Source organism: Brachionichthys hirsutus, chromosome 2 (assembly GCF_040956055.1).
Source record: "Brachionichthys hirsutus isolate HB-005 chromosome 2, CSIRO-AGI_Bhir_v1, whole genome shotgun sequence".
Lineage (NCBI taxonomy): Eukaryota > Metazoa > Chordata > Actinopteri > Lophiiformes > Brachionichthyidae > Brachionichthys > Brachionichthys hirsutus.
In genome coordinates, this window is record NC_090898.1 from 5105522 (window position 1) to 5121175 (window position 15654).

General features: G+C 45.5%; 1 protein-coding gene across 1 annotated transcript in view; it reads left to right on the plus strand.

The window, feature by feature from the left end:
• Positions 1-512: 512 nt before the first annotated feature.
• The window catches only part of mtcl2 (microtubule crosslinking factor 2), a 52803-nt gene continuing 37661 nt past the window's right edge, over positions 513-15654 (plus strand). The window contains exons 1-4 of the mRNA XM_068747386.1: positions 513-1499; positions 4133-4234; positions 4311-4433; positions 9500-9649. Coding sequence (XP_068603487.1) covers positions 513-1499; positions 4133-4234; positions 4311-4433; positions 9500-9649 — 1362 coding nt within the window. The remainder of the gene's footprint in view (positions 1500-4132; positions 4235-4310; positions 4434-9499; positions 9650-15654) is intronic.

Consider the following 15654-nt stretch of genomic DNA (forward strand, 5'->3'; position numbering starts at 1 on the left):
GACAAGTTCGGCGGGCCGTATCAAAAAGCCCAAAGGGCCATAGTTTGCCCAAGGCCTGGTATGAATTAAACTGCCCCAGCATTGGTGGCGACAGAGAGCTGCAGAACATGCATTATCTCCTCACTTTGTCCCGAGGGCGAGATACCGGGGCGGAGGGGGCGAGAGAGAGAGCGAGAGAGAGCGAGAGAGAGCGAGAGAGAGCGAGAGAGAGCGAGAGAGAGCGAGAGAGAGCGAGAGAGAGAGCATATTCACCACACTGCCTCACCCCTGAGCAGGAACCGGCAGTTAGCGGCACAGAGACAGATCCCGAGGAGAAGAGCTGTCGATCCACCAGAACAAAGTGCTATCCTGAACACTTTGGCTGCGCGTTTTTATTCGACTCCTGCGGACTCCGCTTCCTCCTCTTGCTGTTTTCCCCCCTCGAAGAAGAAGAAGGAGGAGGAGGAGGAGGAGGAGGAGGAGGAGGAGGTTCATTTCTGTGCTTCTCGTTTCGGTCTAAACGGAATGAATGAATGACAAAAACAAAGGAGGTTGATGTCCAGAACGCTACGGCGCATCTCTTTCTCGCCTCGCCCAAGGAACGGAGGCTTCATCTCCGCCAGCAGATGGAGAGCGCCGGCGGGACGGAGGGCTCGGACGTCGGGCAGAAGCAGCACGCGGTGCCCGGGACCGGCGAGCTCTCTGCGGCGGCGTCCGCCCAGCCGCGAGGCGAGAAGAAGAAGAAGAAGGTCAACCGGGCTCCGTCCCCGGCCAGACCGAAGGACGCGCCGGGGTGGTCCCTCACGAAGACTCGGGGAGGGACTGGGACCCCGACCCTGAGCGTCAAGCCGGGAGCCATCCACCTGGGCAGCCGCATTTCCAGGCGCAGCCCGATTGGAGGTCTCGGTGGGAAGGACGGCAAAGCAGAGAAGAGCAGCGGCGGTAAACCGGCGGGGAAGTCCTTCCTCTCCGCCGCCGCGGCGTCCAAGGCCAAGACGGCAAAGAACGCCGGAGGGAGGAGGAAGGTGGCGGACGGTGTATCCAAGGTCTCTGGCTTCCCCGCCGGGAAGCTTTCCTCCACCGACAGTAGCTCCGAGCTGTCGGACTGCGCCTCCGAGGAAAACAAGCTCTCTGCGGACACTGCGAGCAGCGACGCGGACTCGAGGAGCAGCCGGGGCGGCGGCGGGCCGGGCGGAGACAAGCCGGGCGGAGACAAGCCGCTCCAGGATGGCGGCGCGTTTGTTGACAAAGCGAGGAGACAGAAACAAAGGCAAACCAAGACCACCACCTGCCCCCACGAGGAGAAGGACCGGGAGGACAGGCTGTCCCTGGGCACGGAGTCCGGGGGAGGCGGCGCGTCCCCCGGCGAGGAGGAGCGCTCGGCCACCTCGCTTGACAGCAGGGTGCCTGCCAGCGCGTCTCTGGCTTTCTCGGATCTCACCGAGGAGTTCACGGACGGCGTGCACGAGGAGTTCCTCCGAGAGATAGAAGAGCTGCGATCTGAAAATGATTACCTCAAAGTAAGTGCGATACTGTATATAGATCATCCTGAGACCCATGTGTCCCCTGGAGTGGACATGTCCACTCCAGAGGACACATGTCAATGGATATAATTACCGTGTCAACGAAATGAACTTTCATTTGTACGCGCTTTCCAGACTCTTGCATCAGATCCAGACACAGTCGTGGTATTTTTATCAGAGTCTTTGCTTTTGTTTACCGGTTAACCCTTGTCGCTCCAGGACGCCACGAGAGGCGCGCAATAAAGCGCTCCAAATCACGTTGCTCTAGTCTATATATTGCACATTTTGCAAAGATGGTCCTTCCTCGGTGTGATCATGTTTAACTCGTCTCACATGAGGGAGTTGAGGATGTGAAGTGACTCCACAGCTGCAGTGCGCTATTGCGCACTGCTGATGCGGTCTTCGCGCAGCGCACAAAAACAAAACCCAACCTGAATTGAAAATAACATAAACACGTAAAAATGCATCCTGTGCTACTTTTCAATGTGAGCCAGTGAGTGACCGGTGACCGGTGACCGGCTGCTGCCGCTAACGATGAGAGTCACGTGCGTCTTTACGCAGCTAATCGATGTCCGCCGCCACAGGTGTTTGAGCGTCATCTCAGCACGCCAGAGTGAAACGGAGATGCGATTATTTTTAGCTGGAGCGCAAACAGAAGAAGAAACGGTGAGACTGGGGGAGATGTTTTCTTGTTCGAGCGACGCGCGTTTTCCAGAGGATGAAGGAGGAGTCGTCTGTTTTTGACGTCCAGGCACTGAGCTCTGACGTCACTTCTGAGTATGGAGCAGCAGACATTGCTGCACTGGCAGAGAAGTGCTGTTTGTGCTGCATCTCAAGCATCCAGAGCAGAATGAGAAAGAGAACTTATAGTTTAATGAACTGTATTAAAATAGCATTCAGAAATGGTCTTGAAGTGTTTGGACCAGCCGATGCGTATAAAGTCAAAGCTGCAGGCAGGCGAGGACATCAACCTGGACAACGTGTCCAACCGTTGGAGACACAGTACACATTTGGTTATATACTGTATTTTGGAGACGAGGAGTTCTAGGACTCTCTCCTGACCACAGTGCACACATGAATTAATTAATTTTATTTTCGAACATGTATAAAACTATGTAAGTATTTGTAGATGCAAAAGAAAGAAATGCTGATAAAAAAGCAAAAGACATAACAAAATGCAGCACATAGTTCAAAAAAGGAGTAGGAAGAAGTGGAATACTTATATTAAAAAAAATTCTACCCTACCCTACATAAATACTTGCATTAATAAACCATAAAATACTATCATATATATATATATATACTCCATCATCCACAGTTAACACCTTTCCTCTTCCCTATACTTGTTTAGAAAAAACATTTTTTACCTCCCTTGCTTGTTAATTTTATGTTTTATTTGTTGATTTTGTCTCTTGTTTTTATGTTTTTATTATACTCACTTTGAGGTTTGCTCAATATAAAGTGCGTTCAACATAAAATGTATTGTTATGATGTTGCTCAGGGAGTTCGTGTGTTTGCTCAGACACATGAACAATTAGCGGGAACATTGATTGTGAGTCCCTCATTGTGTGTCGTCACATTCTCACTGTCTGCCTTTGTCTTCTGGCTCCCTCCCTCTGCTGCTGCCACACTTATGCTGATTTCCCCATCGCCATTGCTCCCGTTTCCTTTTCTGTTCCCCGATGTATCTTCCTTTGTGGTTTTACCCTCACTTTGTCCTTTGCTTCTTTTCATTTATTTCGTGCCCTTCCGTCTTCCTCTCTCCATCCTATTGTCGATTTGGTGATTTGCAGAGCAGTGATCAAAGTTGTGTAGATTCCGTCTCGCTGCATTTTATTATAACTGGATCATCAAAACCTTTAAACAAAATTGGACGCACGCACACACACACACACACACACACGTAGAACTCGTTGTTCCAGTTGTAGCTCTGTAGAAGCTGACCCACATTCTTGGCTGTAGTAAATTTTGACAGCAGCATTGCTACTGCAGCGATTCAGAGGGATGATGCAACTCCTGCTGGTGGGAAGAAATGTGAAGCGAGTCCTTTCTAGTGAGTCTATGAGATGGAGATGAGGAACACACTGTAAATTAAGCACATGCTCTGCCTGTGTTTGAGACGAATGTCATCTGAGTTCACGCTTATTTAAATATTTGTTATTTTATGCAACTGTTCAGGAATTTCCTTTGCTCTGCTGTCGCTGCTCTGCAGGGACCGATAACAGTCTTGTCTAATGTAATCTAATAACTGACCTGGACCTTTGACCTCCTGGACTGAAGAGCAAGAAAGGATCAATAGATTATCATATTACGTCTCTCAGTGCTGTTCAGCTACTTACAACATCTGTACCTCTGACGACCACTTTCATCTGACTTCAGATGTGAAATATCTTACCAAGCTTAATGTAGGGCACCGATTGTTGCAATGGCAATCCCTCTGAGGAGGATGAGCAAGAGGAAGATGTGCAGCGGTGAGCAGCGATCGACTGGATGGATGGACTAGGATCGGAAGGCTGTCTTGCATGTGTAGCACAAACTTGCATTAAACGCTGAAGGATTTTCTCATGACCCCTTTACTTGGCTCTTGATGTTTAATATTAAAGCCGTCCTCCCTTCTTCACTATTGTCAGGATGAGATGGAAGAGCTGAGGTCTGAGATGCTGGAGATGAGGGACATGTACATGGAGGACGATGTCTACCAGCTGCAGGATCTACGGCAACAGCTGGAGCAGGTAGGACGGGGTAAAGTGGCACCAAAGTAAGAAGACTCGGACGTGGCATTCTTGACACGCTGCTTCCATTTGTCAGGCAAATAAGACGTGCCGCATCCTACAGTACCGGCTGAGAAAGGCAGAGCGGCGCTCTATCCGCGTGGCCCAGACTGGGCAGGTGGACGGAGATCTGATCCGGTCGCTGGAGCAAGATGTCAAAGTAAGTGTCCGTGTATACTTCATAGGCTGATGGAAATGGTGGTGCGCAGAATACAAGGCCGAGCCACGGGTGATTTATTATTATGAGCTGCAGTTCAAGAAATAGATGAGGTGGGGGGGGGGGGGGGGCTGTATGAACATCTTCATCCCGTAATACTCAGAGCTCACACCATAGTGCTGCAATGGAGACCATTCTCTATGCCAGCTTTATTACTCTAAACACGCTATTTTATTTCTGATAACCGAGACATTCACTGTTGAAGACGGGAGTGAGGTCACATTTGCTCCAGTTTGAACTAAGCCTCTATGTGTGTTTCTTGTCACGCTGACCCTGGGCTGTAACGCACTGCATCCAATTCACAGCGTCCCTCTAACGTTTTGCATGTGATAAAGGACACAATGAAGTCTTTATACCCAGAGAGAGAGAGACAGAGACACTGTGGTGTCGTTCTCTAAGGACTTTCTGCCGGCTGTTGCTGTCTGTCTCTCAGCGCCTGTCTCACCATCTGGTTGTTTTGGAAGAGAGGAGGAAGGCAAAATGATGAGCCTACATCCTCTGTGTGTGTGAGTGTGTGTTTCTGTGCTGAGTTAAAAAAAAAAAAGGGGGCTTCTGTCAATGTTTGAAAATTCAAATCAGCCAATCACAGTGAGAGGTTAAGGCGGGGGCATGTGGGGGGGGGGGGGGGGGGGGATCTAGTAAAAATACAAATGGAAAGACAAAAGATATAGGAAGAGAAACAAGATACATATAGGTTTTTGAAGAAGAATATGTTTATTAAAAAGAAGATCTGACTGAAATTATAACGTTTAAGATAAAGAGTGAGTCAAAAACAATGGAGAAAATAGAAGTGAAAAAAACTGAAGGAAAAAACCCGTCACGTCTGCTGGCTCAGCGCAGGATACTGAAAAACTACAGCGCAGCAAGACACACGGCTCCATGTTCCTGTTTTACCTCCAGGTCGAAAGACTCAGACATCAGGTCGGGTTACTCAGAACTACGTGTGTGTGTGTGGGTGGGTGTGCGCGCGCATTAAACCCTTTCTTAGCTCTAGTCGTGTAAACACTGTGTTTATTCATTTACTTTTTCATAAATTGCCTCAACAAAACACTCCTACCTCTGCTACTTGACACAACATTCAACTCATTCAGCAAATAGCATGCATCAGGAATACCCAACAAAGGCCGTCGGTTGTGACGAGTTAGTGTCTGCGTTTTGTGTAAGTAGCAAAATGCAGCGGCTGTAAATGATGCCGAGTCTTTTCCTATGAAGCTCACGGCACAGCTGGACACACTCTCCTGCATCTCCAGGGAGAATATCGGAGTTGACTCGAGCAATAAAGACGCATGAAGGGGAAAAAAAGAGAACTGAGGAACTTGAAGGAAGATAAAAAAATCTGTTTCAGTAAACACAAATGAGTACTTACAAATCCATGGGAATATCTGACATCATTTCCTGGCCCAGTCACACACTGTGGCCCAGGCCACATACATCTGGACACACACACACACACACACACACACACACACACACACACACTCCAACCCACACACTTGCACAAAGGAAATAGTCTGAGTGAACAGATTCCCTAAAGACATCCTGGAGTATTTTCTGTCTTAGCAGGTGGATGAGATGTCAGCTGGTTTCTCTCTCTTGCCCATATAAGGACAGACGTCAGTCCTCTCCAGCAGTGTGTGTGTGTGTGTGAGAGCCGGACAGCTTTATGGTGCTATGCACTATTGTATTTGTGCTACATATGACGCCAATGTACAGCCCCTGCCACTGGTAAGATAAACTTAGCATGCAGTAAATCAAAAGATACCCCCCCCAGAAGGATAACCCAGGATTTCAACTTGAGTCATCTGGGTGAATGAATTTGGCACAATTCAGTGATTATAATTCTATTTTATATTCTGTCTTCAAAGCGCCGCTGACTCTGTGCCCAATTCTTGCCAATCTCTTTAATGACAAGAGTGAATAATGAGCCCCATAACAGGCCGAGCTTCTTTTTTTTTCCCATTGTGTCATAAGGCTTTGTGGTCTGGATGGAAGCCAGAGACGCCGGCCTGCAGGCAGCTCATTGGTGATCCGTGCTCCAAGCACTCGTCTTTCCTGCCCGACTCCTTCACAGACACCCGCAGTATATCACACGCCTTGGCGCTGCGCACCGTTATTATGGGACCACTTACACAAAAGCGTTTTGTACCACGCAAGGTTTTTGGTTTGGATATTTCTTTACTTAAAAACAGTGTTCTAGAGGCCTGAAACGGGTTCCAGAGTCCAGCCTTGGGGAAAAGGACAGTAGATTGAGCAAACTGTGGAAAGTGCTATTCCTCTGTGCACTGAAAATAACAAAACATGGTGATACAACCCAGATTCGGATACGATCCCAGCTGTATTTACACCTGCAAGCTGAACAGCAAAAGCACAACAAGTCTGCTGTTCTTTGTGCAGCAGACTCACTGTATTTTATCTGGTCCTAAGTGCATAATCTTCAACTAACATGAGAAGTAGTTGTAATTTGACTATATTTCCCAGGATCATATATTAAGAATAACTCTAAAAATGGATTCAGTTTTTGCCAAAGATCCCTTTTCCTTATTTGAGTTTGAGACTCTTTCACAATCAGTTAAAAACTTCCTGTGGATTTAACTTCAATCAAACTAAATCCAACAGATCTTCCTTTTGAGGAAGTGAAACCAGACACATGTCCTTTTGTTTAAGTTTGGTCCTGACAGACACACACACGCACTCGCACAAATAACGTGTAGCATGTAAAACCGCTGACAGAACCCATGATGGGAAATCATTGGAGTGATGACCCTTATGGAAACACAAACACTCACTCACGAGTGTGTTTGAGCACATATGCGTGTGTGTGTGTGTGAGAGAGAGAGAGAGAGAGAGAGAGAGAGAGAGAGAGAGAGAGAGAGTGTGTGTGTTTGTTTGCAGTCAAAATGAATAGCAGGAGGAACAAGAACACACAACAGGGAGCTATTTGATGACTAACTGCCACATGTTGAATTATATTTCTGTTCGCCCTGTGTCCAGTGTGTGTGTGTCTTTATGTGTGTTAGTGTGTAGGTGTTTGTGTGTGTGTGTGTGAGCTCTGTAAAACCCGTGGTGAATTCTAATTATTACATTCTATAGCTCTGTTGCTGGGTAGAGCCACCGCTTCAGTGGATTTGAATTCCTCTACATTCCCTGTAACGCTGAAGAACAATACAACATTAATTAGGAGTCAACGGCTGACAAATGAGAGCTAAGGAGGAAGTCTTTTTATGAAGAAGAGAAGGAGGAATGGAGAAGAGGACGACAAAGATCCATGAACTTGCAGTGGCGAAAATATTGAATTTAAAAAGCAATTTCTGTTAACTTGGTGTCCTTGCTCAAAGACACCTTGGCAGTGCTCAGGAGGTGAACTGACACCTCTCGAGCTACCAGTTCAAAATCCATATTGATATTGCAGCAGAAATATAATTATTGACACAAGCGAGAAGCTGAATGACAGAAAAAATGTAATTCCACAATGATGTCACCCTCTGATAATATCATGATTATTTTTGAAACACTGACTTTGGTAACAAATCAGTTTACATGTTGGAGTCAGACGTGATCAAATTTGGTAGAGGGTGGAGAGGACAGAATTTAATTGGATCTGATTGAGAGCCCAAGGACATCTCCATGGTAACGACTTATTAGCCACAGTTTAACTATGCCGTGAAGCATTTCCTGCTTTAGTTTTTATTTCACTGTTAAATATACAAAAAATATAAAAATAACAATTAGGAAATGGAAGTGATACTGTGGTAATAAATCAAATTAGAAGTAAAAAAAAAAACAAGAGAGAGAGATACAAAACACAGAGGCATTGTGGGACTCTTTGCAACCTGGCATTGGTCCATACCCAATTGTCTCGTCTTCAGCAGCTGGCTTGTGTTTTGCTCAGAGGTCCATCCCAGCTGACCGGGACAGGCTCCAGTGTGTCCAGTGTGCACCCGGCCTCTCAGTCAGAGTGACCATTTCGCCTAAATTACATGTTTCTGAAGGTCGGAGGAGGAGAGAACGCACAGACACGAGGAGAACATGCAAACTCTGCACAGTAAGGCCTTGCAGGGAATTGAACCAAGGACCTTCCTGGTGTGTGAGGAAACAGTGTTTTCCGCTGCGCCATGCACCGCCCCACATCAGTGTAAACTTGCATGCTGCAGTCACTAATGGCTGCCATTATGGCTCTGAATAAGAGTGTTTACATTATTTTTGTTGCTGCCAGCTCTGGTAAATCTTAAATCTTTATTTATTATTCATCCAAAAGAACTCGTGAAAATGATCACTTTGTTTACGCAAGTTGTAGAAATGAGTGTTTGGTTCCCCACGCAGTTCAGAAATCACCATTTACTCTAATAGGTGAATGTTTTATCATCAAAACGATAAACTTGGATCCTGGAAATGAGACGACAACCTACTTTACGCGCACTTGTATCAGCACCATGTTTATTTATTTCATTATGATTTTATTGGAAATGGAAAAGAAACGATAAGTATTACAACCATTTTCAGCACGAAACGACTTCTTTCCATTGGTTGTCCTCGCCTCATTATGAAGTTGCAGCCCTCATTGTCCTTTCGAATATCACAACTGTAATCGTATTAATAATTTTTGCATCACGCAGAGGAGACGACTCGTTTGACGTCAGCATATATTTCAAGAAAGATTTCCTTCCTCAACATGAAGAAAGCTCCTCCCACAAGTACAACTATTTGTTTTGCTTTGTTAGATTAAGATTAATAGATACTGCTAATAGAGAGGACACGTTATATAGACTAACCAACATAATGAGAATTGAACGAATGAGGCCTGTTAGTAATGGCAGCATTTTGAGGTGAGAGAAAACACAGACTTACTTACTGCATCTGGATTTTAGAGGACAATACCGACGTTAGCTCTCCGTCGCTACACTGCAGTGCAGCTTACACTCTAACTACAATGTAGCCAAGATCTTTTCATTAGAACCTTGCACTGGTGGTGTTTTAAGTCAGACAATGCATTTAATGCATTACTGTCTCAGGTGGCGAAGGACGTGTCCATCCGTCTCCACAGCCAGCTGGACAGCGTGGAAAAGAAGAGGAGTCGTCTGGAGCAGGAGAATGAGGAGACGAGGGTCCGACTACAAGACCTGGAGGTCGCCAGGCAGGTCCTGCAGCAGGAGATTGACAAGGTAGGAGCACATCATCAAAGCTGCGTTGTATGGAGGCGGGCCGAAGGACGCCGTCTTCCACTGAGCTGGGCGATCTGGCTTAGATGAATGGGACGAATGCTGTTTGTACGAGGGGGGAAGGTGGCGCTGCCGTGCTTAGCTTCTACCTGTGTCTGCAGGCAGCATGTAGCTGTAGTTGTCTCTGCTGCAACGGTTCTCCATTTGTGTTCTGATCCAAGCTGGATATTTCAGCCAAACATTGAGGTTCAGGGAAATTCCTGATTTAGCCCATTGACCTTTAGGTCCTTTGATGAAAACACTGTGATTGTCTGGGAGCCTCAGGAGGAGCGCTCATCTTAATGTTGGGGCCGCCGACTGGTGAAGAAATGAAACCGACACAACGTCGCACTTCCGGAAATCAAAATAGCAAAGACCTTTGGATCATTTGGATTCTAATTTGCTCTGCGCTCCCGTCCACTGTCTCCTGAAAGCCTCATTATGAGCAGCGTCCTACAAGAGGAAGGCCTAAAATGAGGCCCTTTTGTTCCACCTTTTTTGTTCTCTCTGCTTTTTTCAGCGTCTGATGGGCCGATGGACATGGACATGGCCCAGGACCAGGCCTCTGATGTGGGTCAGGGTTGGATGGATGGCTGGGTGGATGGCTTGCATGGGAACTGGGTCTGCCTGCATACATGGCTGGACTGTGTTTGCATGGAATAGAGGCTGGGAGGGAAACCCAATGTTTCCAACATCAATTTTACTGCAGTAGATCATCATTGCTATTTAAAGTGACTGGACGGGTGGATAAGCGAGAGAGGGATTCCTACTGGTGTCGTTTTTGAGACGCTTTTTTTTTTTTACTGGTTTTATCCTTTTTATGAATTAAACTCTTAATGTCAAGAATGGCTTAATGGTCTGCATTTCCACTGTAGAAACTGCCTGCCGGGTCATTTGAGTTGCTTTTTCCAGCTTTTCTTATGAGACGGATGCTTTTCTTCGCTTTGCTACAGCAATGGCACTGAAGAGCTGCTGTAGCAAGAATCTGAGGGACGGTGAATTTAAACCACTCTGGTTTTGATGCAGGGATTTATAAAACTCAATGTCACTTTTCTTCAAAGTATAATTGCTGGCTCCTGCGTCCGACCGTCGGAGCATGGGCTGCGACGTTTCTTTGTAAGAAAGGCTGCTTGGGATTTGTAGCTTGCTCTTCTCCTCAGGCCTCTTTGTAAATTGGACTTTCTTTGAATTTTTACTCAAAGCCATAGAAATGTTTTAAAATAGTTGCCCATCTTTTGCACTCCTGACTCCAGTGCCTTAAATTACAGCAGCTATTTTTTGCTTTTTATAAGAATAAATTGAATGACATTGGTTGCTCGAACTCCCACATGCGTCTCTTGCTCTCTAAACTGTTGACCAATCGCAGTAAGATTCATAAGATTTGTTGTGGCCTGTTGTGGTATGCTAACTGTCCCGTGAAGGGAATTCCTTACATAGCTATACGTGATACATAATTCAAGGAGCTGCGACGGGAATGTTTCGCTCGTGTGTCGAGCACCGCCCAGAGGTGGAGAGACAGGAAGCCGACCTTTAGGGGAACACATAAAGTGATGGGTGTGTGATAAAGAGATATCGCTGGAAAAGGTTTAAACAAACTGAACAAAAGGGCATTCAACCCCAGACAAAAGGAATATATGCAGACAATAAAGGCTCTGGTGATTCACAGGTGTGGATGGTGTGTGTGAATTATTGATTGATGGTTTGCCAGCTTCGCTTCTCCATCGGCGTGGCGCGCCGTGCCAGCATCGCGTGGGAGCAGAGTAGTGAACGTGAAATCATCCATGTTCTGGTGGTGAGCAGACGCTCATCTTATTTTGTTCCTTCTTCATTCCTCCCTCACTCACCTGCTGCCCCCGCCCCCGCCCCAGAGGAATGCTGATGCAGGGATTCTTAATCCCGTCTCACTTCTCTGTTTTTAAAAATCTGCTATCTCCCTAGCTCCTCCTGCTGCTGTCCGTTCTCCCTTCTCTCCCCCTTTCTCACTCACACCTCTCCATCTTTGTCCTATTGTTCCTATTTTCCTCCTCGGGTGCGCTCTCCCTGTCGATCCATTCCAGCTGTTTGACCTCTGACGGAGGAACGGTCTGATACGAAGGAGGAGCACGGAGTGGGAATGGGTGGATTACGGAGAGAGAGAAAGGATCTCTCTGTTGGTTTTTTGGGATGTCAATGGAGCATCTTTCCAGATGTTTTATGAAGGATCTAAAGATCTGTTGAAGCAAAGAGTCTCATCTTCCTGCACATTCTTTTTGCAAACAGATTAAAGTGGATTCCTAGTCATCAGAAATTGTTTTTGTTTTTGTTTTAAAGGTTGCGTTAATTTCTGCCGTCTTCAGTGTAGTTAAGTGTAATTAATTGACAAATAATACGTGCTGTTTGAATTTTCACTTTATTTGATTACCAAAGCAAGATCCAGCTTTGCTTACCAACCTTAGTTGCCATAGTAACTGGGCGTAAACTATGCTGACCTTCAGCAAGACTAACTGGAATAATTCCAGGCCTCTCATGAATCCGATGAGCTCAGTTTTAGTCGTTAATCTCTTAACAAATCATTTTAAGAGATTCATTTTTCTAACCTTAAAAGTTGATTGTTGCTCCTTATTGATGCGTCATACAAATAAAAACAATTGGCATACCATACCTTTTTATAAGGTTTTTATATGGTGATTGAATATTTAGATGTCGTTCCTGTCCTGTGTTAACCATTTGTATTTAATATTTGTGTTAACCTGCTGCTATCATGTTACTCATCGTTCACCCTCCAGCCGCTCCTCCTCACCGTTGTCCTCTTGCCAGTCAGACAGAATCCTCTCACGCTCTAAGGGGAGTCGAACAGCCTTTGTATGCTTCCACTGGGGTGTGCAGGTTGGATTCTGCACCAGAGGGTGATCGAAAAAAAAAAGAATTCTTCCAGCTCATTCTACGAGAGGATTAAACGCAAAGGAGTAAGAGAGAGATGAAAAGAAGGAGAGTGGGACAGAGGGAATTGAAGGGTGGAGGATGGCTTGGTGATCACAAAGTGCTACACAGTGAATGAAACGGGAGGAAAACAAAGAAAGGAAGCAGAGGGGAACAAAGGGAGAGGAGAAAAGGACATTACACAATATAGCAGAGGGAGAGACAGTGAAGAGAGTGATAGCTAAGGGGAGGGCTGTACCATGGGGGGGTCTTGGGAGGGCTGGCGCTAATAGTCTTAATTTGGACAACAAAAGGGAAAATACAGCTTTTTCATTTATCACCTGTTTTCTTTTTCTCTCATGCCTATAGGTTTTTTCCTGTCCCCCTCCCTGCATGGGTTTAATTTGCTTGAAGGTCATTTGCGGAGGCTTCTCTCTGCCTTTCTGTGTGTATGTGTACGTGTGTGTGTGTTTGAGAGCATGATGAGTGAAAGATCGTTCAATCGCATCTGCATATTTCACACACGTCCAAAAACACACAGTCAGACGCGCGCTTTGTCACCATCATGGATATCTGAAACAGAGCTGGGTCGGAATGCGCAGAGTCTCTTCTTAGGATATATATATATAACACTAAAGCCCGTTATCAATGTCTTTATGCAGTGTATTGTTACAGTTTTCTGGCTCTATTGATCTGTTTTTTTTTTTACCACCGTGCTTACTGTTTCAGGACTGTATGCATCATTTATTATATTTCTATATAATGTCTTTTAAAATAAAAATAATATTAGTACATTTATTTTGCTTCCGCTCTATTTTATGCAACATATCCAGAGTATTTAAATGTTTATGTTCTATAAGTTTGTACAATGCCTGCATTGTCAAGTTTCATCTAAATAAGAAAATATGTGAAAAATATATGTGACCTAATTTGCAAATGATTGCACACTATACAATAAACTGATAAATGATCGAGGGAACAAGGGAGTGTTTTTGGACACACTTGGCTTTTAAATGCTAAATGCGGGCGTCTCTCGTTCCCCAGTTGCTGCTGAAGGAAACTGTTCACTGTTCCTGACTTTCAGGAAGTGCTGCCTATTGTTTGGAAGGAGCTGAGGGATGTGGGACAAGACAAGCTGGAGACGGCTTCAGTGAGCTGAGTGTGTAGTGTGTCTCCTGTGTGTGTGTCCTACACACACACACAGCAGACAGGGCGTTCACTTGCATGCAGGCGCGGCTGCAGTGTGTAATGTCCAGGGCTCCAATGAGCGTTAATGCTAATGCAGAGAGTGTTGTTGTGCCAATGAGACGTTCACAAGCTAAAACAGTGAGATCGAATGTTAAAAAAGTGGGTTGCGTTTTTAAAATAAAATTCTCACTCTTTTCATTCATGAAATTTATTCTCTCCTATGAGAGAATCAAAAATGTACTTTGAGTGATAGATTTCAGTCAGACAGCAGGGGATCATCCTTTCATTCTGTCAGCCCTTTCTCCTACATCTGCTTTTCTCCAGGTTGCAGGTAATGACCCCCCCGTGTTGCCCCCCCCCCCCCCCCCATCTCAGGCCAACGGGACACACTGAAAGCAGCAGGCAGTCTGGGTTGTTGTCAGGGAATCAAAGTGATCCAGATTTAAACCTGCCGTTATTTGGGGCAGGGTGATTGATTGGTCATTCCACACCAGAGACGGGACGATGTGGAGGATTGCAGCAAAGATAAGATGTCATTTGTTTTTTGCCTTCGGCCTGAAAGCTGACAGACTGTTACTCAGACTCTAAGTGAAATGATCATATTAAAGTGGAAAACTAAAAACATTTAATGTAGTGCATGTTTGCAAATTTGGGGTCATGGTCCAGATTTGATGTGAATTAAAGTACAGAGATGAATGTAAACAGGCACGGAAAAACTATTCTGTCACCGCCAACTGACCTGTAAACTGATGAGTGGGAAGAAAATGATTATAAAGGAGGGAATTAATGTGTTAATAATATAGAAGGGACGCCCGGTGGCGCAGAGGTCGCGGGTTCAAATCTGACTTGTTCTCCAGGGTGTACCCCGCCTCTCGCCCATTGACTGCTGAGATAGGCTCCAGCACGATCCGTGACCCAATAACGGACAAAGTGGTTGGAAAATGAATGAATGAATGAATGTGGGATGCACACATGCACACACACACACACACACACACACTGTTAGTTTTAAAGCGTCACCAATTGGGTGATTGGGTTCGGGTAATAAAGACTGAAGAAATCATGCAGTTACTTTGGATTCATTTTTGAACAATGTCTTTCAAGCCCAGGGAAATGCAGGGCTGACATCACACGACCAGTGATGATGCTTTAATACACACACAATTAGCCTTGTTTGTCTCCTCCTCATGTTCCCCCTCCCTGCTGCAAATGTGTGTTATATATATATATACTCTTCTGTAGGTGAGCCTTCTTTAGCAGCCCGGAGGCTTGCAGAGGTCATTTCTCAATAGAGGTCATTTCATGCCTCAATAGCTGGAACACGAAGTGTATCTATACACTGAAGGACCCTGAACTCACAGTCACTGATGAAGACTGGGAGGCGACTGGGGAGTAATAACCCTATAAAAGCAGGAGAAAAAGTAGAGGACCAGTGGGTGGGGGGGGGGGGGGGGGGGGCAGATAAATGTACAGACACCACTATTGGACCGGAGCACCACAGGGAGGACAAATATTACTCAGTGTGTGATGCTCAGGTTGTTTTTATTAGAATGGAACAGAATAACCGTCTGAAATCTGCAACTATTCAATAAAAAAAATAAAAAACATTAACGAGAGCATGTTTATATAAATAACTTACTTTAACTCATGGATTTATTGTCTTGATATTGAATTGATATATTGGTGTGTCTTGTTTGTGCACAGCAATCACATCCTAAAACAGAGAAACAGGAAATGGTAGAAGCGATAGATGGGTTTATGGCTATAATAAGCTGTTTTCAGGTTCTGATTGAAACCCAGATAAATGCTGACCTGTGACGGCAGAACACTTTGATCGCTGGTGCAGCGTCTCTTAAACAGTGTGTTCGAGGTAGAGCCTGTAG